The 22,352-nt window shown below is 34.3% G+C and overlaps 1 protein-coding gene across 2 annotated transcripts in view; it reads right to left on the bottom strand.

Annotated features, from left to right (window-relative positions):
• Nucleotides 1-552: 552 nt before the first annotated feature.
• RYa-R (RYamide receptor) overlaps nucleotides 553-22,352 on the bottom strand; it is a 688,795-nt gene continuing 666,995 nt past the window's right edge. Inside the window, exons 6-9 of one of the 2 annotated variants that reach the window (XM_073958606.1) lie at nucleotides 12,237-12,305; nucleotides 8,718-9,022; nucleotides 1,220-1,311; nucleotides 553-1,120 (exon numbers count right to left, since the gene is read on the bottom strand). In XM_073958606.1, coding sequence (XP_073814707.1) covers nucleotides 1,056-1,120; nucleotides 1,220-1,311; nucleotides 8,718-9,022; nucleotides 12,237-12,305 — 531 coding nt within the window. In that variant the 3' untranslated portion in view covers nucleotides 553-1,055. The remainder of the gene's footprint in view (nucleotides 1,121-1,219; nucleotides 1,312-8,717; nucleotides 9,023-12,236; nucleotides 12,306-22,352) is intronic. The other variant, XM_073958607.1, reaches the window with a different exon arrangement.

Raw genomic sequence — 22,352 nt, 5'->3', positions numbered from 1 at the left:
ACTTTTACGCGCAATAACCGAAATATGTATAAGATTTGAGAATGGGAATTTCTTCTCAATCCAACTACAAAAAATCTTTCGTGTAGCTTAAAAAAATGTTTCGTTTTTTTTTTGATGGAAAACTAAAAAAAATTTGTCTTCCTCAAAATACTTTATAGGGTTGCAAATCATTATTTTAATGTGTTACAATCGGAAAAACCATATTAAAACGTATAAGACAAGCCTGAACATGTTTTAGGGTCTATGTATTCATGCACATACCTCAAACTTCCTATCTGAAACAGTCACTGTTTTCCATTTAGTGCGATTTTCTTGGAATTTTGAGTGTTTCCATAATTTATATTTTGGGGCTTGGTAGCAATCCATGGCAAATAAATTTTTACTAAACTGCGAAAAATCCTTGGTTATACTTAAGAAAAAGTATATAATATTACAAGATATGCGTAAAATCTAACAAAAGATATTTTGTCTCTCGGGTTCAGAAAAACGAGAAAGTCAAACATATGCCAACCTGCTTTTCCAGTATATTTATTTTTGGTATCTTTCCCATCCTTTTTGGTAAATCTGCACTTTTAATAAAAGATGTTTATCCTGTTGTGTAGATAAGAAATAAATCATTCCTCTCTTATAATAAAAATTTGGTATTTGAAAAACAAATAACAGATAATTAAAAATGTACTTTATATAAAAAAGACAATATATTTTTACTTCAAAATATAATTCTCGTTCCAGCAGAAACTCTGAGGAGCGTTGTTATAATTTCAAATTATTTGATGGTAGCATTTTTTGAAGTGTAAATTCTCCATTCATTGCAAAGGTCACTTTAAAGAAAAACTACGAAAGTAATTGTTGAAAACTTTAAATATTTCCTATAAAATTTAGCCATAAATATTAATAACTAATTTTTGTTATATATTCTTAGTCTAATTAGATTTAAACAATATCGTCTTAGAAAATGCCTCGATATATGTATGTTTACAATATTCGATATTTGCATGAATGACGACTGTCCCAAAGTGCAACTGCTTCACATGAATTAATTTAAGGTATCCGGTTCAATGTGCCTGAGTGGGGCCTGGCACTACCGCAACACCGTTGTTTCCGCACATGAAGATTGACTCTGAAATGAGAATATAAAACATGTTTAATGAAATTTTTTTTTTTTGTTAATAATCATGACAGAGAAGTATCTAGATACTTATTTTAATTTAAAACGTACCGTTTGCATAGAATTCGTCCGTAACTTTCGTCTTGTGCTGATGAATGTGGTGCATGTGTTCACACGCTGCAGGTGGAACGCATCGTCCGTTCCTGAAATAAATTAAAAATAGAATAAACATCTCAAAACGAATAACATTACAATTACAGTCCTATTTGCGATATTACATAGACAAATAATAAAAGATTATGTTTCATGTTTTACGATATGATATGCTAGCCCGAATTCATATGAAGGTCCGCGAGCTTATAAAAGTAACCTCAGTCAAGTTGTTGACATTGAGAGCCTTATGTGGCACATTGCAGAAGAACAATTTGATTAAAACTTTCTAAGCCATTTTCAAAAGTTAATTAAGAAGCATGTAGTTATTCCCTGCAAGCAAAAACTATCACGGAAGTGACTTAGGCGTGTCGCCCAGGGCGATGAAAACAGTCGCGGTGATAGTCGCGGAAGTCACCCTGAAGTGACCTCCGTTGTGAAGAAATGAGCCACGCCCGGGTCACTTCTTAGAAGTCACTCCGGCGACACTTCTGGAAGATCATTTCCACGATAGTTCTTGGAATTAATATTAATAATTATTAATAATCTTTTTTATTTATTTATTTATTTATTTATTTATTTATTTATTTATTTATTTATTTATTTATTTATTTATTTATTTATTTATTTATTTATTTATTTATTTATTTATTTATTTATTTATTTATTTATTTATTTATTTATTTATTTATTTATTTATTTATTTATTTATTTATTTATTTATTTATTTATTTATTTATTTATTTATTTATTTATTTTAAGTACGCTTTTAGAGAATTTTAAATTTCTGCCTATATTGATTTTTGTTGTTGTCTGGCTTGGGAATCGAACCCGGACCTTCAGGGTGCAAAGCGAGCATGCTTACCACTGCACCACCGAGTCATATAATCATCAGATAGAAAAATGTCCCATATTTGTTCAATGTGTTGAGTTATTAAATAAACGTAAACAATCGCCTTGGAAGTCACTCCGAGTCTCTTAATCCGTAAACCTGCTCGAACTTATGCTTCGATACCCATAAAATATTTTGAAACCTGATTTTAGCCATTTCTCTTGGATATGTGTTTAATCCTTCAAAATACCGAAAATGCGGCGGTACCATTCTATGAACGCTATTTCAAAACGTCCGACAAATTTCAGGGGAAAACAAAACTTCAGATATTTCGATGCCAAAATGAGGTTAAAACCCTTAAAATAAGAATGAACATACCTCCCGTTCAATGAGGTTATATCAAAACGTGGACCTGCACTCACAAATTTCAGGACGAGGGTTTTGTAGCCCCAAACGAAGATTAAATACTCAATTTCAGCCATTTCGGTGGGACAATGAGGCTAAAATCTTAAAAATACCCAAATTCGGGAGATATCGTTGTATGTAGAGCTGGCAAAAAATCAATGGCACAATCGATAGTATCGATCATTTCTTAAAAATTCAATATCCATAGATAGTTTTGCCTATCGATACTATCGAATTAAAAACCCCTTACCTAAAATTCATTGAAATAAATAGAAATTTCGCGACTTATCCATTTTGTGGATGTTAAAAATTGAGTCAGTATTCACACGTATACATTTTTCGGAAAAATAAACTGTATTTTTGTGTATTTTTATTAAAGAAATGCAATTGTTTTTTTTTATATTCTTGTGAAGCAATTATGTAAAATGTCAACAAAAGCATAGACATTTCCGCCACTTTTATTTCCAAATTAATGGTGATGACAAATTACAATAATATCGATAGTAATCGATTTTTTGTCACGAAATATCGAAAATATCTATTGTTGGGAATATCGATAGTTTGCCAGCTCTAATTTAAAGAAGAGCGGTAGAGGCCGGTCGACGACCAGTAAAAAATATTCATATCGACAAAAAATGAAAACGCCAGATTTGAACTCGCCAAGAACCATCTGAACTATATATAGTGTCCAAAAATGGAGGACTGTGTTGTTTTCTGATGAATCTAAGTTTAATGTAAAGGACTCAGATGGCATAATGCGTGGACTAAATGGACAACGGTTAAATGCTAAATATTGCAAAGGAACTGTAATACATGGAGACTGAACATAATGGTCTGGTATTTTTTCCCTAGGCAAGGGATTGGTCCAAATCATAAAATTAATGGAATTATGGATCGTTTCAAGTATCGTAACGTATTAAAAGGCGTGATGTTGCCTTGTGCTGAAGAAGAGATGCAACTCAGATGGACATTCCTGGAAGATAAAGAGCCAAAACATACATCGAAAGTGGTTAAGGAGTGATTCCAAAACAATTAGACAGAAGTTCTCCATTGGCCTGCAAAATCCCCTGATCTTAGTTCTCGATTGGGACTTGTGGTAGATCGTTAACTCAAAAAATCAACCGAAAAAATTGCAAAACCAAAGAAGATTCCTTTGAATCCGCAAAAATAGCCTGGGAAGCAGAATAAAAACACGCAACGAAATATTGATTTCAATAGTTTTTGCTGTACCTCAAATTGGCGGGTGCTTAAGTTTAGTCCACTTCTATTTGCGCCCTAAACTGATTTTTGATTTTTAAATTGTGTTTATTAAATTATAAATTCCTTATGCTTGTGTTTTCCGAATACGGAATGAAATCGAGCACTTTTTCAAAAAATAGTTTTTGATATCCATTATTTTTTGCTATGTTGATGCTGATCTTCATCAAAACATTTCAGTATATTTTTATTTTTTTTACTAACGGTTCCATAGATGTAGCCCCTTAAAAAAGTCTAATTCTGTAAAAACTATATGCAAAGAAATACTCATAACTTCTTCATTATTTTTTATTTTTGCCTTATTAAGGCGAAGGCCATTTATAGTGATATTTAATTAATTCTCTTTCGAGTTGAGCTGTTAGGCCTTTTGAGATACATTGAAAAATTAGGAGTCTACCGAAGTCCCACGCATCCAACCATTACACTACGTTTCACGGGTGGTAAATCCGATCTTCAGGTGTATTAGGATGTTGTTTTTGTGGCAGACGAAGGCAAAGCTTGGTAACTGGTATATATATCGAACTTCATTAGATAAATGTATATGCGAAATTATGTCAGTTAATTGAAACTCCAAACTTTTCCTATAGTCCTGCTTGGTAATCCCATTTTTCAATGTTCACAAATACTATGGTAAGTTTTATTCCTACATCATTAGTAATTGCTCTTCTATATCAGAAGATTTTATTTTTTGATCATCAATTATTGTCTACTAAAGTTTTGACAAGTTGATGGTGGCTTAGAACGCTAAGACGCCGGCAACCTTGACACTCAGTTGTCGGAGACCCAGGTTCGAATCCCAGCCTGGCTCATGCTGAAATTATTTTTTATTTTTGCCTTATTAAGGCGAAGGCCATTTATAGTGATATTTAATTAATTCTCTTTCGAGTTGAGCTGTTAGGCCTTTTGAGATACATTGAAAAATTAGGAGTCTACCGAAGTCCCACGCATCCAACCATTACACTACGTTTCACGGGTGGTAAATCCGATCTTCAGGTGTATTAGGATGTTGTTTTTGTGGCAGACGAAGGCAAAGCTTGGTAACTGGTATATATATCGAACTTCATTAGATAAATGTATATGCGAAATTATGTCAGTTAATTGAAACTCCAAACTTTTCCTATAGTCCTGCTTGGTAATCCCATTTTTCAATGTTCACAAATACTATGGTAAGTTTTATTCCTACATCATTAGTAATTGCTCTTCTATATCAGAAGATTTTATTTTTTGATCATCAATTATTGTCTACTAAAGTTTTGACAAGTTGATGGTGGCTTAGAACGCTAAGACGCCGGCAACCTTGACACTCAGTTGTCGGAGACCCAGGTTCGAATCCCAGCCTGGCTCATGCTGAAATTATTTTTTATTTTTGCCTTATTAAGGCGAAGGCCATTTATAGTGATATTTAATTAATTCTCTTTCGAGTTGAGCTGTTAGGCCTTTTGAGATACATTGAAAAATTAGGAGTCTACCGAAGTCCCACGCATCCAACCATTACACTACGTTTCACGGGTGGTAAATCCGATCTTCAGGTGTATTAGGATGTTGTTTTTGTGGCAGACGAAGGCAAAGCTTGGTAACTGGTATATATATCGAACTTCATTAGATAAATGTATATGCGAAATTATGTCAGTTAATTGAAACTCCAAACTTTTCCTATAGTCCTGCTTGGTAATCCCATTTTTCAATGTTCACAAATACTATGGTAAGTTTTATTCCTACATCATTAGTAATTGCTCTTCTATATCAGAAGATTTTATTTTTTGATCATCAATTATTGTCTACTAAAGTTTTGACAAGTTGATGGTGGCTTAGAACGCTAAGACGCCGGCAACCTTGACACTCAGTTGTCGGAGACCCAGGTTCGAATCCCAGCCTGGCTCATGCTGAAATTATTTTTTATTTTTGCCTTATTAAGGCGAAGGCCATTTATAGTGATATTTAATTAATTCTCTTTCGAGTTGAGCTGTTAGGCCTTTTGAGATACATTGAAAAATTAGGAGTCTACCGAAGTCCCACGCATCCAACCATTACACTACGTTTCACGGGTGGTAAATCCGATCTTCAGGTGTATTAGGATGTTGTTTTTGTGGCAGACGAAGGCAAAGCTTGGTAACTGGTATATATATCGAACTTCATTAGATAAATGTATATGCGAAATTATGTCAGTTAATTGAAACTCCAAACTTTTCCTATAGTCCTGCTTGGTAATCCCATTTTTCAATGTTCACAAATACTATGGTAAGTTTTATTCCTACATCATTAGTAATTGCTCTTCTATATCAGAAGATTTTATTTTTTGATCATCAATTATTGTCTACTAAAGTTTTGACAAGTTGATGGTGGCTTAGAACGCTAAGACGCCGGCAACCTTGACACTCAGTTGTCGGAGACCCAGGTTCGAATCCCAGCCTGGCTCATGCTGAAATTATTTTTTATTTTTGCCTTATTAAGGCGAAGGCCATTTATAGTGATATTTAATTAATTCTCTTTCGAGTTGAGCTGTTAGGCCTTTTGAGATACATTGAAAAATTAGGAGTCTACCGAAGTCCCACGCATCCAACCATTACACTACGTTTCACGGGTGGTAAATCCGATCTTCAGGTGTATTAGGATGTTGTTTTTGTGGCAGACGAAGGCAAAGCTTGGTAACTGGTATATATATCGAACTTCATTAGATAAATGTATATGCGAAATTATGTCAGTTAATTGAAACTCCAAACTTTTCCTATAGTCCTGCTTGGTAATCCCATTTTTCAATGTTCACAAATACTATGGTAAGTTTTATTCCTACATCATTAGTAATTGCTCTTCTATATCAGAAGATTTTATTTTTTGATCATCAATTATTGTCTACTAAAGTTTTGACAAGTTGATGGTGGCTTAGAACGCTAAGACGCCGGCAACCTTGACACTCAGTTGTCGGAGACCCAAGTTCGAATCCCAGCCTGGCTCATGCTGAAATTATTTTTTATTTTTGCCTTATTAAGGCGAAGGCCATTTATAGTGATATTTAATTAATTCTCTTTCGAGTTGAGCTGTTAGGCCTTTTGAGATACATTGAAAAATTAGGAGTCTACCGAAGTCCCACGCATCCAACCATTACACTACGTTTCACGGGTGGTAAATCCGATCTTCAGGTGTATTAGGATGTTGTTTTTGTGGCAGACGAAGGCAAAGCTTGGTAACTGGTATATATATCGAACTTCATTAGATAAATGTATATGCGAAATTATGTCAGTTAATTGAAACTCCAAACTTTTCCTATAGTCCTGCTTGGTAATCCCATTTTTCAATGTTTCAATTAACTCACATAATTTCGCATATACATTTATCTAATGAAGTTCGATATATATACCAGTTACCAAGCTTGGCCTTCGTCTGCCACAAAAACAACATCCTAATACACCTGAAGATCGGATTTACCACCCGTGAAACGTAGTGTAATGGTTGGATGCGTGGGACTTCGGTAGACTCCTAATTTTTCAATGTATCTCAAAAGGCCTAACAGCTCAACTCGAAAGAGAATTAATTAAATTCTTCATTATTGGTCCAAAGAAAAAAATCTTTGTTTTTGTATTTTTTATTCTTTTATCAGGAATCTTGGATCCTATATTAGCGATTTAATTTTTAATATCAATAAATTAAAGTTGTTTTAATAAATTATTATAACAATGACTATGGGATTAAGCCTGGCTATTTTGAAAAGCAAAAAATCAATTTTTATCATTGATTGTACTCTTCTATTTTCTTGAATTATTGCTTTCTTGTATTAAACTACGCTTAATTACAAAAATTGTAAGTTCTGTTTGGCAGTGGTATTCGAATAATTACTATTTGTTCTTAATTCTTTAAAATTTGTTAATAAAAACATCTAAATTTTTCCGATTTTAACATGGCTTAGTTAGCAGCATCAACAAGCAAAAAGAAAAGAAAATCAAAAAATCACTTTTTGCAAAAGTGTCCGATTTCACTCAGAATTCCCCACATATATGATTATACAAACAGAAAAACTAAATATGTATAACCCCATATCGTAGCCGAACGTATTGAAAAGTTTGGTAGTTTTCCTGCAATTCTGTTAACTCTACAATTTCAGGGAACGTTTTTCTTTGCAACTAACTACTAAGAAATTTTTACTTCAAAATTTGACTGAAGTCGAAATATAAATTTACTTGTATATATTTTGAGTCACTGTAAGAACTTTTGTTTAAAATTCAAATATTATTCGCCCTTAGCCGGAGGTTTATCCATTATTCTTTGGCATTTAGAAAATAGGCGAAAGGAAGGAGAGGAAGTTCAGTTTACAAATACGAGTATTGCATTTTTACAAACTATGAATCATACAAAATGGGTGAATGTATGTAAATTTTGTTCCAAAATTTTTCTAGAAACTTGTTTTGCGAATAAATCAAGGCCTATAGAAGGTCGGCCATTCAGAGTTCTGTTAATAACTTTTGACAACAAACATAATAGATTTTGCATTATTGTGATTTAAGTTTCTTTGTATTTTAAATCACAATAATGTTTTTGACAGCAAACATAACAATCAGCTGGGCTTAGTGTCCAACTGTATAAACTGTGGAATAAAGCTTTAACTTGTTTGATATGCTATTAAAAAAACACCAAAAACAATTAACATACAAATTAATTTTCATGTGAACATTTTTTTAAATAAACAAATCAAATATGTGCATACTTTAAGGGATTTACCAAAAAAGGGGTGTTTGTGTATGAACGAGAAATATGTACATACGTCGTGTTGAGATTGGGCATGCAACAATGTATCGAAACAAGCAACATTTAAGGGAAAACAATGTACATAACACGTGAAAAATAAGAAATAAATGTAATAATCATCATATCATGATCAACTACAAAAAAGAACTACAACTACTGAGGAATCGATAATAAAAATTGTACAAGGAAATTAGACAGTGAAAGTTGCCAAAGAAATTATGGTGGCACCTAATTCGTATTTTAGGTTTCCTGATAAGACCTCCGCCACTATGACGATTGAATTTGAAGGTCATCTCACCAGTGGTCTCATAACTACGATCGCCACGAGTGTGCAAATAACGTCGCAGACAGCAGCAACGTCTCAAACCGGGCACACGGTAAATTATCTGCAGGAAACCACCGCGGAAACGGGCATTCATGTAGCAATAAATGATGGGATTGTAGCAACTGTGTGACATCGCCAGCCAATGGACAGCAAACCAGGCATACGGTAATGCTCCCCAACTTCGAACCTCTTCATCATTTAAAAGTAGCTGCAAATAAATAAAGAAATAAAAAGATGGAGAGGGAGGGAGAGAAAGAAACAGAGTTGATATAAAAACAGAAAGCAACACGTGATTAAAATAATTGTTATTTAATATTATTGAACTTTTGTGTAAATATAAAAATACATACAAACTGACAAAGGTGTGTGGTATTGGGGTGGGTAGGTTTTTTGCAGTTAATATTTTTTGTTTATTCGTTTTTTAAGATGTATTGAATGCCCAAAAACAATTCGATCTAATGTCTCAGATCGATAATACTCAGTATATTGAATCTGGATTGCATCAAGATATGCACTATATATAATTTTAAGTTCCGTTTTAAATATCTCAGTTTTCTTAACTTTGTCGAACATAGCACGACAATACTCTTAGAGATATTGAGGCCACAACTTTCCTATAGCCACAAAATTCTGGTGGAAGTACCATTTTAAGGGGGCTCTATAAAAACGTGGACCTATACCGACAAATTTCAAGTGGAGAGTTGTATCCATCCAACGAAGACCAAATGCCAAATTTCTGGCATTTCGGTTTGATGTTGAGGCCAAAGTACCGAAAATCCGGAGGTGAACTTCTATGGAGGCTATACGAAAACGTGGACCTATACTTACAAATTTGTGACGGAAAGCTTTATAACAAATATTAGCCATTACGTTCAATTTTAAGGCCACAACCTTCAAAATACGGAAAATGGGGAATACCGATTTATGTTGGCTATATGAAGACTTGTACCTATACCGACACATTTCTGGTGGAATGTTGTATACCCCGAACGAAGACTAAATACCAAGTTACAGCCATTTCATTGGGGATATGGAGGCCACAACCTTCAAAATACCAAAAACCGGCGGTATCCTTCTATTGGGTTATATGAAAACGTGGACCTACATCTACAAGTATCTTGTGAAACATTTTATACCCCTGAATATTAGCCATTTGAGGCTACAATCTTCAAAGCTCGGAAAATCGGGAGGTACCGATCTAAGGGGCTATACGAAAACGTGTATCTATACCGACAGATTTCTGGTGGAAAATTGTATACCCCTAACGAAGACTAAATACCAAGTTACAGCCATTTCATTGCGGATATGGTGGCCACAACTTTAAAAATCCCAAAATCCGGAGGTATCCTTCTATTGGGTTATATGAAAACGTGGACTCATATCTACAAATTTCTTGTGGAACATTTTATACCCCCAAATATTAACCATTACGGTACCATTTTGAGGCTACAACCTTAAAAGCACGGAAAATCGGTGGTGAATACCAGTCTAAGGGGGCTTTACGAAGACGTGAACCTATACCAACAAATTTCTGGTGGCAAGGAGCTAAGGACTAAACACCAAATTACAGCCATTTCGGTGGGGATATGGAGGCCGCATCTTCCGAAATACCAAAATCCGGTGGTACCCTTCTATTATATATTAAAAAGTGGACCTATATCTACGAATTTCTTGTAGGAATATGAGGACTAAATACCAAATGTTAGCCATTTCGGTGGGATATTGGGGCAACAACCATCAAAATAACGAAAAACGGGAGGTACTGCTGTAGCCTCAAAATGGTACCATTACGGTACCAATTTGAGGCTACAACCTTCAAAACACGGAAAATCGGTGGTGGATACCAGTCTAAGGGGCTATACGAAGACGTGAACCTATACCAACAAATTTCTGGTGGCAAGGAGCTAAGGACTAAATACCAAATTACAGCCATTTCGGTGGGGATATGGAAGCCGCATCTTCCGAAATACCAAAATCCGGTGGTACCCTTCTATTATATATTAAAAAGTGGACCTATATCTACGAATTTCTTGTAGAAAATTGTATACCACATATCGACACCTCCAAATAATAGTTTGCTAATTCTGAAAAGCGAGTTTTGCAGGACAAGCTCTAAAAGTTTGGAAATATCTTTGACCTTCAGTACTAGGCTAACTTAACTTCTGTTCGGATTGTCCGATCATTACCAAAATTTGACAGAATTTAAATTAAAGGACGTTAAATATAAAAATGTAAAGAACTTGAAAACATGCTAAGTTGACTTAGCATACTATTGTTTGGAGGCGTCGATATAAGGACTAAATAACAAATTTCAGCCATTTCGGTGGGATATTGATTCGGAGATACCCTTCTATGGGGGCTATATGAAAACGTGTTCTTACATCGACAAATTTCAGGTGCAGATTTTAACCTCCAGCAAAGACTAAATGCCAAATTTCAGCCATTTCGATGTCGATATTGAGGCCACAGCCTTCACAATACCGAACATCTAAAGGTACCGTTCTATGGGGACTATATCAAAACGTGGACCGATATAGCCCATTTTAAAAAACAAACATTCTTGGAGTAATATATACGTCTATACCCAACTATAAAGCTCTATTGCGATTTCAACATATAGACGGACGGACAGACAGTTATATTGACTTAGAATTTTATGTTAATCACGAAAATATGTATATTGTGCATAGGGCCTACGGCGAATATTTCGATGTGTTACAAACGGAATAACAAATTTAATTGTAACCTCCATATTATGGTGGTGGGTATAAAAATGGACTAAATTCATCTTCGAGTCTTCTCCCGAAAGGCATCTGGTGATAATTCAGCGATAGCTTTATGCAGATGAAAAGTTTTGATGCTCTTTTTTACTGTGTCATGTTGACCGAAGAATTCGGGAGCTATACAAATATCTTAAAGGAAAAAATCAAGGAGCCGAATTTTTAATACCCACTACCATGAAATATTCTGAATTTGGAGGGAATCATTAGTTTTCTTTCTGTTCCAAAAGTACCAATGCCCACAATTTTGGGTGGAGAAGTTGTTTGACCACTGGGATCCGTAAATGCCAAATGACATCCAATCTTGCCCGAAAATGTAGATAAAAGCTTTCAAAATCTGAAATCGGTGTATTGTTTTAGGTTTCCAACCAAAACGTGGAGCAATGTCCGCAATTTTTGGTGGCGAAGTTTTTTAACCACTTTGAACCCCAATTGTGAGTTGTATTCAACGTGCTTGGTTGTTGTAGAGTAGCTTATATAAACATATTGACATTATTAATCGATTTGTTAATACAAAAATGAGCCCACCCTAATATAAACACACACATTGTAAATAATTATAGACGTGAATTGAGGTAAATAAATATGAAGGTATGCATGTTGTATTCGTATGTTTGGAAACATGCTTCGGGGAATACTTACAGATAGTATATTGAACGGTAGCCAACACATTGTAAAGACAATCACCACAGTCACCATCATTTTAATCATCTGAAATTATAAGGAAGCACGAAAAACAAACATCAGTAAGGAATGCATGCCATTTCTGCAGCAGCACCATTTATTCGTGGAAATTTATTTAAGAAAATAATTATTAATTACAATTCGTAGATAGGTCAGTATTATTATGTGTTTTTTGCAATAAACAACATCTGTTTTGGTTTCATTGAATACTTACGAGATGTGAAAATATTTTATGGTTTAAAAAAATTGAAAAGTTAATTTTAATATTTTGTAGCATTTTAATTTGTAGGGTTGTGCCAAAGGAACTATATGGAACTATCTAGTTCATTTCGCAGTTCCAATGGCACACATTTTTTCTTTGAACAAACTGTGTATACTTAATATCAAATGTTACATTTTATCATGTTACTCATACGTTTTTGAACTAGTAAAAGGAACAAGGAACTAGATTACCCAACTCTATTAATTTGCCATATAATTGCGACTAGTCACCTACACTAACTAGCAGTTTATTAAGAACAATTTAATTTATTTATTATTAACTAGCAGACCCGGGTCCGCGTTGCTGGCCCGTCGTATTGAGTTTTAATGACAACCTTTATGGACTTTATGCTTTACAATTCAAAAATTTGGTTTTTCTACCTCATTTCTTTGGGACCATTGTCACACCAAGTTATTCATTGAGGATATTAACATTATCAACAGATTTTGCTGTAACCTTTCTTTTCTCTTGCGGACTTTGTCGGATTTTTTTCGCCCATTGCTAAACAGGATTTATTATCGTCCCTGTCCCCTATCTTTATCCTAAAGCGATCTAATTATAAAACTTAAAGAAATGGTAAACTCGAACTCTCCCACTTATTGAGACAAATATATTTTTATTTTTTCATGGCTGATGGACCGTTGAACCTCACCATTAAGGAAATTTGAAAATATATAGTTTTTCTTAATAGGGGAGATGACGCGCCACCTCCGAAATTTATGACTACATGTACCACGGTACATTCCACATAATTTCATGAAAATAGTTTGGTTAGTTTTCGAGATATAACGTACTTAAAATGTGGTCGGGACTTCGGTCACCAAGAAAACAACGGATGCGCAACCACCGTTGTCTCGAAAATTAATTTGCAAGCCGATGCAATCATGAGTTTAGCAAATATAGCGATTACAAAAAGATAGGCCCCCGAAATTAGCCTACAAATATGTATACAGCATTTCTCTTCTCTTCTCTTAAAATTTAATGAAATAATGTTCGATAGTTTAGGAGAAATAATATATTGAAAAGAGTTTTCAAGGTATAACATATTTAAAAAAGTGGTCGGGGATTTTGGCTCCAAATATCTACCTTGTTGAAATCGATGTAATCATAAGTTTGGCATATACATATAGCGATTAAAAGAAAGGTGTGGGGAAGGTACCCCACCTCCTCCGAAATTGATAAAATATACATTACGACGGCAAACCTTGAGAATTTGCTGCAAATTTTATGGACATCGATTTAGTAGTTTTGGAGCTATAACATATTTAAAAAAAGTAGGCGTGGTTGGATCTTTCGGCCCCGATATGATAAAGATCTGGCATTTTTTTAAATATGGCATATGGGAGATATCGGAGACACAACCACAATCGTCTTCTAAATTAATTTCCAAACCGATACATTCGTAATTATTGTAAAATAGCATTTTTAAAGAAATAGGGTAGAGGTTAAGTACCCCGTCCCTTCCGAAATCCAACTAAATTTGTAGCCTATTTTAACTGGGTGCCATCCCTGTACATTCCCTGGCAATTTCTGGAAAATCGGTTTAGTAGCTTTTGTAGAAAAGATGAATATTGAAAAAAGTGGGCGTGGTCAAATTTTCTTTGCATAGAAATTTTACAGAAAGAATTATCGAAATCGGTCCAGCCGTTCTCAACTGATGCCATTACCAACGAACGGCATTTGATTTTTATTTATGTATATAGATTTTCTCGATGGAGTTGAGCTTGATAATCAAAGACTTTTGCAAGTGAAAAAGGAAAGCCAAAGATTCGAACCACACAACCACCAAATTATGTGACCTGGCTTATGCAGCTCATCAGACATATCGGCTGTCGAGTGGCTTCTCTTTCAACAAACTTTAATTTCTCAAATGCAATGTATTTTTCAGAGACGGACATTTGTCCGTTCAATCTGTATGTTTTTCACGAAAAACGCGAAGTTATGAGTTTTGGTTTAGAACGCTAACACGTCGAGATAACGTTTTTCCTATGTTTTTCGACGACGTGAGATAAAGTAAGCTGAGGTTCCAACCGTTGGGTATGCTTTCTTCCTCCCAAATTTTGCTAATTTCAACTGATGCGTACTCCATTTCGCCATCAGCCTTGAACAGCTCAGCCCATCAGCTCCTGCAGTATTATTGTTTTACAGCCGATTAATCGCTGTCATAACCTCAACGTTGTAGTTTGCGATTGGTTCTGCGGTATCTTCATTGCCGCCCATTTTCGTTACCAATAGCTTGATGAAATGCTTCTTCCAGATCCTCAGTACGCTATCTGTATCAGTTACCAGATTTCCTTTGCACCATTCCCTTTAGTCTGGTGTTTTACACTCTGGTAAAATTTTCGGACTTCATGCTCACTCCTGCAAATGTCGAGTTTCTCATGCTCACCCTGCACTTTCTTCTTAAAATACGCTTCGTGTTGCTACTGAATGCAGGGTTGCTCTGTATGTCGCGTTCCTCTCATCAGTAGTCTTACGACACACCTGATCGTACCATAGATGTTTTGTTGGTGGTTTTTGGTACCCAAGAACAGATATTGTGGCAGTTTGAAGATAGTGGGCTATTCTTTGCCACTGCGATTCTACATTTTCGGGACAAGGAGTGTCGTCTTCAAGCATGTTGTGTTTGCAGCTTCTCGACATCCAACTTCCGTCCTGCGGTATATCTTGCTTTTATCGCTACAAAATCCAAATCCCAGTACGCTCCTCGAATCGACCGACATCTAACACACTGGAAGATAGTCTTGCGTCTGTCACAACATGATTAATTTGGTTTCTCGTTTTCTCATCTGGGGATATCCACGTAGCCATTTGTATGTCGAGGTGTTGGAACCTGGTACTGCTCACTACCATGTTTTTGCCGCTACTAAATTGATCAGCCTCATTCCGTTGTCAGATGTTTCTCCCAACTTTAGCATTAAAATCTGCTTGACGAGTCTTTATGTCATGGGCAGGGCAGCGGACATATGGTCTCTCTAGGCGCTTGTAGAACATATCTTGGTCTGTTCATATTTCTCTTTAGTCGGGGTATGGGCACCGATGAGACTGATGTTAAAAAACGTTGCTCTTTGCTTCTTTGCTCTCATCAACCGGAGTAAACCTGGAGATGAGATTTTGAGATAATATCAGCTTTGTACTTACCAACTATATCCGTCAGTGCGCAAATTGCACCTACATTCCAGATGCAGATCATGGTCTTTAAACGTTTGCGGGGGTTTGTTTTTCCTCGTTTTCATAGTTTTTATATACTCCACGGTGGTAATATGGAGGGTATATTAGGTTTGTCATTCGGTTTTTAAATCATCGAAATAATAATTTCCGATTTAGCAGTGTCCGTCCGTCTGTTGTACTCACGATATCTTCCAAATGAGTTGAGAGGGGACTGCAATTTTGTATACATGTGTCGTTGGTCTGGACTTAGATCAAGGTCGAAGATGGGCTATATCGGTTCACGTTTTGGTATATCGCCCATATATCGGCGCCGCCCGATTTCAGGTATTTTGACGATTTTAGCTACATTTTCGGACTGAAATAGCTATAATATGGCATTTAAGGTTCCTAGAGGTCAAGAAACTTCTCCACAAAAAATTATGGACATGAATCCACGTTTTGTTATCTCCCCATATAACGGTACCGCCCGATTTCACGCATTTTGATGGTTTTACCTATATTTTCAGACCGATTTAGCTATAATTGAGCATATAGGGTTCCAAGAAGTCAAAAAACTTCTCCACTACAAATTGTGGTACTTCGGAACAAAGAGAAAACTTATTAGTTAATAGTAGCTCGGAATATTTCACGGTGGTATAAAGGTAGTATAAAAAGTCCGGCCCGCCGAACTTAACGCTTTTTTAAGTAAGCTGTCTTTTGATGGGGTGAGTTGCTAGCCCAATGCCCTACACGCTTACAATGTTAGCTTACTACCTTTAGCTGGTGTTAAAGGCAGCTCCCCAGGTGACACCACGGGGAGGTCAGAGTCCATTTGAGCTGAAAAATAGCCCAAGATAGGTTCTGGGGTTTGCCATATTAAAACCAATCAGTTGCTTGGTATCTTCCACCCAATACGTCACCCACCAGGTGAAAACTTATGTTAATAATAAATACCCTAATGTATATTTTAAAGTACTAACCTAAATTATGCGGCCTTAGTTTTCATATACATATATATGTAGATCCATAAAAGAATATTTAAAACTTTCTTTTTCGCTAATTTTAACATTGAACTAAGCAATAAAAATAATATTTCGATTATTTATGCACATGTAAACAACAATATTATTTGAATGTGTTCAACATTTTAAATCAAATTGTAGTAATGTTAAAACAAAATCAATAGCAGTGTGTGTTAAAACATTCCAATGTCATATATCCATGCATTTTTATTTAAAAGAATACCAAAATAATGCAACTACATTTCACAATCAATTTCACATTTAACCCATATATGCAGATGAGATTTTTGTGGCCCTTAAATTTTAGAGAGCATTTCGAGGCGTTTCGATGAATCGAAGAAGTAGATAAATAGACGGATTCACATAGCTAGATCGACAATATTATTAAAATTAATTTTCTTATAAAAACTTTTATAATGATCTTAGACATTATAGTAATGTAGATAATATATAAAAATGCTTAATGAATATCCATAGGTATATTACACCTCAAAGAATTATATCAACATCTCAATTAATTCGCTGGCAACAGGGTTAAAAAATGCCACACTTTCTGCTCGGTCACATACAGGCGAAGCGTATCAAATACAATTGCTATCAACAGAGGACTGTGACTGTGAGTGAGCATGGAATTCAATAACTGAACAAACAGAATGACCAATGAGAATGTTTGCATTTATTGGCAAATTTGTTGTTCATTCTTTCCCATGAATAATGACAACAATTACAGAATATTGAATGGAAACCAGCATCCATGCTGGTGACCATATGGGCAGACTGTGGACCACAGCAAAAATAGAAAAAGAAATCAGGGAAAACCACCGACAACAAAATACCAGTAATACCCGACACAATATATGAGGCTGATGAAACTCAGAGTTTTTTAATTATTTCATTGAAAGTTGAATGATGGATTTAATGTTGACAATGATCTATAAATTGCAATCAATTGGGTTATAAACACATGTATGTGTCTGTTATTACAGGAAAGAAAAGCATACGCCATGCAGGAGAAAAATATAGTATGTCAAATTGTAAATGGGTTGGATTTTTATATATAAATTTAATTAAGAATGCAGTATTTATTTTTGAACATTTTTTATCAGTTTTCTACTTTATTAAGCTAAATGCTACATGTGTATATTTTGTTTCAGATTATATATAAAGATAAATGCTTTAAAATTTTATCAATAAAAACGGGAAAACGTGAGGAATGGAATACAATTAATTAATGATTCAATGGTAAAAGATGTCACTTAGATTACAGCCCATCAAAAATATTAATCATTCTTAATGAGAACCAGCCGCAATATGTAAAAAATATATGATTCCAAACGATATGCTGAAGTATAAATGCTTTGAAGGCGCTTTAAATAACATCAGTAGCAAGAATCTCATCCAATCCCTCCAGATCTGACCCACAATGACAATCAAAAACCATGTGTTAAGAAACACGAGGCCGCCTGTAGTAACCATAAGAAAAAACACAAATCTGTAAAGAGTAGAAAAAATGGATACTGAGAAAATGTTTATGAAACAATGTATATAAATATTATATACACAAAGGGACGTACGCAGGGAGGATGGGGGACAAAGTCGCATCCACGAGATGGATTGGTCGAACAATATTTACTGAACTAACTTAACAAATTATTATTATAATTTAACAAATTATAATTTTATGGAGACCTTAAGTGAATTATTTGCTCTGTTCCAGAACCTGCAAGAAGCTACTATTTTTTACTACGATAACATTTCTTCCTTTATGTTATCGGAAAAAATAGTAAAAATTAGTAGATTCTTGCAGTACTGGAACAGACCAATTGTTTATGTACTAAAAATGTACTTCGTTTACAAGGGTATTAGGAAATATTTTTAAATTTTTGTTTGAAATTTTCAAATTTTTCGTTTTCCATATTTACTGTGTCATCCTCGAGTTTTATAGTATACTGTATCCAAAAAATATTGAGGAAATGGGAGTACATGGAATAAAATGTCTATGGACAAAATTTACGATATGTATATCCAGGGTTTTTCGTGAACTATATCTCGAAAACCAATCAGAAATTTATTTCGGCAAATTTGTTTCTAAAAATAGGAGAAAATAAGGAACAAAAATTAATAGTTGTTCGTCAAAAAAATAACCTAAATTTGCTATAATTAGCATACCCACTTGAATTGTTTTCCTATTGTATTGTACCCTCCCTCAGCCATTAGGCTAATCAGGTTATATACACTTTGATACGGTGCAAATGCCCCTAATCGAAATAATGGTTTTAGATTCCATATATGTTTGTATATGTCAGACAATCTGCAGTCACTTAGCCCAGTATGCCTCTCTGGCCTGAGAGCTTCTTTCTCTAAAACGGATCAACGGTCAAAATTTTGGATCACGTAATATTTTTCCAAACTTAGTCTATGTTATGTTGGTCGACCCTTCAGGTATATCCACCACAAAATGTTGAGCAAATATCTGCTAATATGGTGTGTAAATATCCAATTTGGCCATACTTCCTGACATAATGGTATAAAAGCTAAAAATCCTACGATGACCAACAAAAATGGCTGGTAGGCGCGATGACTATCGAAAGGAATGAATCTCATAACACTGTTCGACATTTTTAAGGTAACCTTGTGCAAACAATTTCTATTGGGGATTTTTGAAAGTACAGAATATTTTGACTGTGAATCCGTTTTCGATCTGTCTATAGATAAAAGTCTCAATTATCACAGGCTGACGGCATTCATATCTCTGGCGACAAAGGATAAGTGACGAGTTTTTATGAGTTTGAATCCAATCGTTTACAAGTTATGATTTTGGGCACAAGTGATTGGGCAGAGTACTTCTTGATTAGAGGTTATTTTATAGAAATATTTGAAGTCTAGTTCCAATAAATAGCAACAAAGGAATACAGAAAAGTTTTTAATGTCATAAATAAATAAAGCTTCGTCTGTAACATTATATCAAATGTAGGGAATGCAGGAGGAACAAAAATCTTGTAGTTTTTTCTACTAATAGTATTTTGTCAGGACTTAGCTAAAAGTTTGCCCATTGGTTTCTGATATTGTGAAATTATTATTATTTATTTTGCAAGGCCCAAACATGTTCTTGTGATATAGCTCAAAATCGTTTTTTACGAGTTTTACCCAGAATTTCGTTATTTTCTGATACTAACAAATATTTGTTTTTGGGTTTTTCGACACTAATATATCAAGGAGATGTAGTACGCTCGATACAAAAAGTTTTTGAAACAATTATGGTTAATATATATCAAAAAATATTGAAAACATACAACGGACCTTGTAAAAGTTGAAATTTTTTCTGTAAAATGGTGTAAACGATAAATCTCGAAGGGAGCAATCGTTTTGGTCCAAACATTCGCTCCTTCGGGTACCTCTCACACAAAATTCGGATAAAGTGAACTTAAAGAGCTCATCTCGAATCGTTTTGAAATTTATTTCAGTAAGTTGTCTTTGCGGCTCCCTTTACGGCCGGACAATTTTTTCTTGTTCAAGTCCATGCTTCCTGAGATATTGGCCAAAAAGCTCCAAGAAACCCTGACGGCACCAACCAAAATTGCAAATCCGCAAGATAATTCTCGCAGGGAGTTTCTGATTGCTGCAGACTTTGCACATCGTATTATTTCATCCAGTCATGTATCAAGTTGGAATATGGACTGTATTAGTCCAACCCTTCAATTACCTGCCACACAAAATTCGGGTAGAGTGAAGTTTAAAATCTCCTCTCGCATCGTTTTGTTTCTTTTTTCGGGTAGGTAAAACTAGCGGCCTCATTTACAACGCTAATTTTTTCCGGAGCAAGTCAATACTTCCTGAGATATTGGCCCAAAAGCTCCAAAACCCTGCCGGCATATACCAAAATGGCTATTGTGCAAATAACTCTAAAACTTTTTCAAAAATTTCTTTTAAACTTAGTTTAACATAATTTAATATTTCAAGTCCCTTATGAAGAAGTTTGGTTACTAAAAATGTTTGGTATATGTCAGTGATTTGCTATAGCCCCACATTACTGTGCGTACAGATTTTAAAGCAAACTCGTGATACAAAATCAATATATTTTACTAGCAAAATGCCTGCTACTTCATATGCGGAAAAGGAATAATATAAAAATAAACAATATTTAATGTGAAAATGGTGAACACTGTAAATATTTAATTTAAATTGATATTTATTGCCTGTTTCACTAAGACGATTCGAATATAAATTCGTTCGAACTACTACCAAACTTCTGTTTGTTGAAAAATATTTGATTTATTTGTGTTTTCAATCAAACAAAAATTTTCTACAAAAACAGGAACTTGGTAGTAAATCGAACGAATTTGAATTCGAATCGTAATAGAGAAACAGGCCATTCATTTATTTTTTGTTCGTATTCCTTTAGTTCGAATTTCAAAAAACTTTTCGCACCCCTGCACACGTTTTATTAGAACCGAAGTAGCAGTAATTTCGGAATTTGTGATATCAAAATGTAGAAAACATTTTTCCAAAAAAAAAAATTCCTAAATGCGCACGCTTTGACATGGTCCCTATACATATAAAGTTTATTTTTTTGAGACTGGTCTTTTTGTTCTCAAGGATTAATAAAATTCTTGTAAAACAAAAGTTGCATGGATCTACGTTTCAAATGAACTTACTAAAGTGTTCAGAATAAAAAAAAAAACAATTTTGTTAAAGAGATACGATTATTTTTTTCATTTCAGTGCATTATTTAGAAACCGCCTTCGTGTTAACATAAAACCACTGTTTCTATTTTAAAGTCCATACTTGTTCGTCCAATGCCAATGGTATTGCATGTAAGAACATTTCACACATTTTCGTACGAATTTCAATAACTATTTCTATGTTACTTCCATTTTCGAGCCATTTTTAGTTCGACTCCGACCCTGGAGTCGACTTTTTTCACAACTCCAGACTCCGAAATCGACTCCGAGGGTAATTTTTAATACAACTCAAAATTAATAATATATGTACAAGTTTCCAATTTTTTCCTATATGTTGGCCTTTTTATAAGTAGACATCGGATTTTTGCATGTTTTTTATTTCTCATCCGATTGGACTCAAATTTTGGATCTAGGCGTTTTAAGGGTCAATTTTTCGATATTTGGGGTCATATCAAAAACATGCAAAAAATATGCAAAAAATATGCAAAAAATATGCAAAATATATGCAAAAAATATGCAAAAAATATGCCAAAAAATATGCAAAATATGCAAAAAATATGCAAAATATGCAAAAAATATGCAAAATATGCAAAAAATATGCAAAATATGCAAAAAATATGCAAAATATGCAAAAAATATGCAGAATATGCAAAAAATATGCAAAATATGCAAACAGTTTTTGGCCAAAAATCGTCATAAAAGTCGTAAAATTGTCAATTAAAGTTGGAAAAACAATCAAAAAATACATAACAGTGTTCTAAATTAAGATTGTTGACCGTGTAACATCGTTTTTTTTTCAGCAGATTATTATGTTATTGAGACCATTTACGACAGTGTGGTGTAGGGTATAAAAGTATGGTATTATAATACAATTTTTTTATTGTTAAACTATACAAAAATATAAAATTTGATAGAATATCAAACGCTCTATGTAAAATTCAATACTTTCTTTGTAATA

Source organism: Musca autumnalis, unplaced genomic scaffold (assembly GCF_047663935.1).
Source record: "Musca autumnalis isolate F117 unplaced genomic scaffold, ASM4766393v1 scaffold_1, whole genome shotgun sequence".
In the NCBI taxonomy this organism is placed as follows: Eukaryota; Metazoa; Arthropoda; class Insecta; order Diptera; family Muscidae; genus Musca; species Musca autumnalis.
The sequence above is the reverse complement of the archived record's forward strand: the minus strand, read 5'-3'. Positions and strand labels throughout refer to the sequence as shown.